General features: G+C 57.9%; 1 protein-coding gene across 1 annotated transcript; it reads left to right on the top strand.

Moving 5' to 3' along the window:
- On the top strand, positions 1-633 carry LOC139831606 (uncharacterized). Its single transcript, XM_071820907.1, has one exon. It carries the CDS (start codon positions 1-3, stop codon positions 631-633), a length of 633 nt encoding a protein of 210 aa, XP_071677008.1.
- The last annotated feature ends 1,248 nt before the right edge of the window (positions 634-1,881 follow it).

Genomic DNA, 1,881 nt, shown 5'->3' with positions numbered 1-1,881 from the left:
ATGAAGCAACATCGTCTGGACATCCTTGGCCTTCAGGAGACTATTAAACAGGATTTCTCGACGGCGGAGCTTCGTAGCCTGGAGTGCGGGGGACAGTTTGCTTGGAACTGGCTTCCAGCAGATGGACACTCAGGGGGCCTGCTTCTCGGCTTTCGGGATGAATGCTTTGAGGTAGGCTCGTGGAAGAAGGGGACATTCTTCCTCAGCGCCACGGTGTTTCAGCGGAAGACCAGGCTGAAGTGGTGCTTTTTCCTCGTCTACGGTCCTGCGGATCACCGCAGGACGGACGAGTTCCTTGTCGAGCTGGAACGGGAAGTTCTAGCGGCTCCTTTCCCGATTGTGGTTGGTGGGGACTTTAACCTCATCCGCACGGCTGGCGACAAGAGCAACGACAACATTTGCTGGCCTAGGGTGCGCCGGTTCAATGAGGCCATTGCCTCTATGGCTCTGCGGGAACTGTGCCGGGTTGGCGCTAGGTTTACCTGGACCAATAGGCAATTGAACCCCATTAGATGCGCCCTGGATAGGGTACTGGTCTCGCCGGCTTGGGAGGCCGCCTTCCCTTTGTGCTCCTTGACGGCTGTTACCCGGATCGGCTCGGACCACACCCCCCTCCCTGTTGGACGGTGGTGAGGAGGCTCCGCGCCGACAACCGCGTTTCTTCTTCCGCACGTGGTGGTTTGGAGTCCGAGGGTTCCAGGAGCCGATGACAGAAAGCTAGGGAGCTACCGGAGTCGCGTGGGTTGGACCGATGTTCGATCGACGTTTGGCGCCGGGTGGCTCGCAACTCGCGCCAATTCTGAAGGGTGGGGAGCCAACCTGGGCAAAGAGAAGCGCCTCTTCAAGGAGGGCCTACTCGCTCGGTCGCGGATCTCGATCGTCGGGCAGACTCGTCGGGCTTGACGAGGACGGCTGGCGCTGCGGTATTTCGGAGGACCAGCTCATCTCGCCGGATAGGCTCGACGAGGAGTATCGGCGACAGCGCGATCGGGTGCAATGGACCCTAAAGGGGGACTCCTGCACGGCGTACTTCCATGCGATTGCCAATGGGAGGCGACGCAAGTGCGCCATACCGCGCTTGATCACTGATCATGGAGAAATTGAGGATCAAACCGACCTCATGAAGCACGTGTACGATTTCTACATTGGCCTCATGGGGTCGTCCGGGGAAGAGAGGGTATTTTCCCTGGCTCCAAACCTCTGGGGAGAGGAGAAGCGGGTCTCGCCGGCAGAGAACCTGGCTTTGGAGCTCACCTTCACTCAAGAGGAACTGGACGAGGTCCTCTTGAGTATGAAGACGACACGGCCCAGGTCCGATGGCCTGCCGGTGTCTTTCTTCAAACGGTTTTGGGAACCCTTCGGCACCAATCTTGCAGCTCCTTAACGATTTCGTCCTTGGGAGGGTGGATATCGCAAGGCTCAACTTTGGTGTTATCTCGCTGATTCCGAAAGTCCCAGGCGCGGACTCGATCAGACAGTTCCGGCCTATTGCCCTTATTAACGTCATATTCAAGTTTGTGGCAAAGGCTTTCGCGATTCGGCTGGCCCCGTTGGCTCACAGGATCATTGATCGGAGCCAGACGGCGTTTATTCGTGGCAGATGCCTTCACGAGGGAGTGTTGGCTCTCCATGAGATTGCTCACGAGCTGCGGGCCAAGAAGCTTGGGGGCCTCTTGCTCAAGCTTGACTTCGAGAAGGCTTATGACCGCGTCAACTGGGATTTCCTTAGAGAGGTTTTGCTCCGCAAGGGGTTCTCAGGGATGATGGTCCACCGCCTGATGCAGCTGGTCATGGGTGGCCAAACTGCTATCAACGTTAACGGTGAGGTCGGGGCCTTTTTCCGTAATGTTCGGGGTGTGCGTCAGGGCGACCCACTCTCCC

The sequence above is a fragment of the Lolium perenne genome, chromosome 5 (assembly GCF_019359855.2).
Source record: "Lolium perenne isolate Kyuss_39 chromosome 5, Kyuss_2.0, whole genome shotgun sequence".
NCBI classification, from domain to species: Eukaryota; Viridiplantae; Streptophyta; class Magnoliopsida; order Poales; family Poaceae; genus Lolium; species Lolium perenne.
The sequence above is the reverse complement of the archived record's forward strand: the minus strand, read 5'-3'. Positions and strand labels throughout refer to the sequence as shown.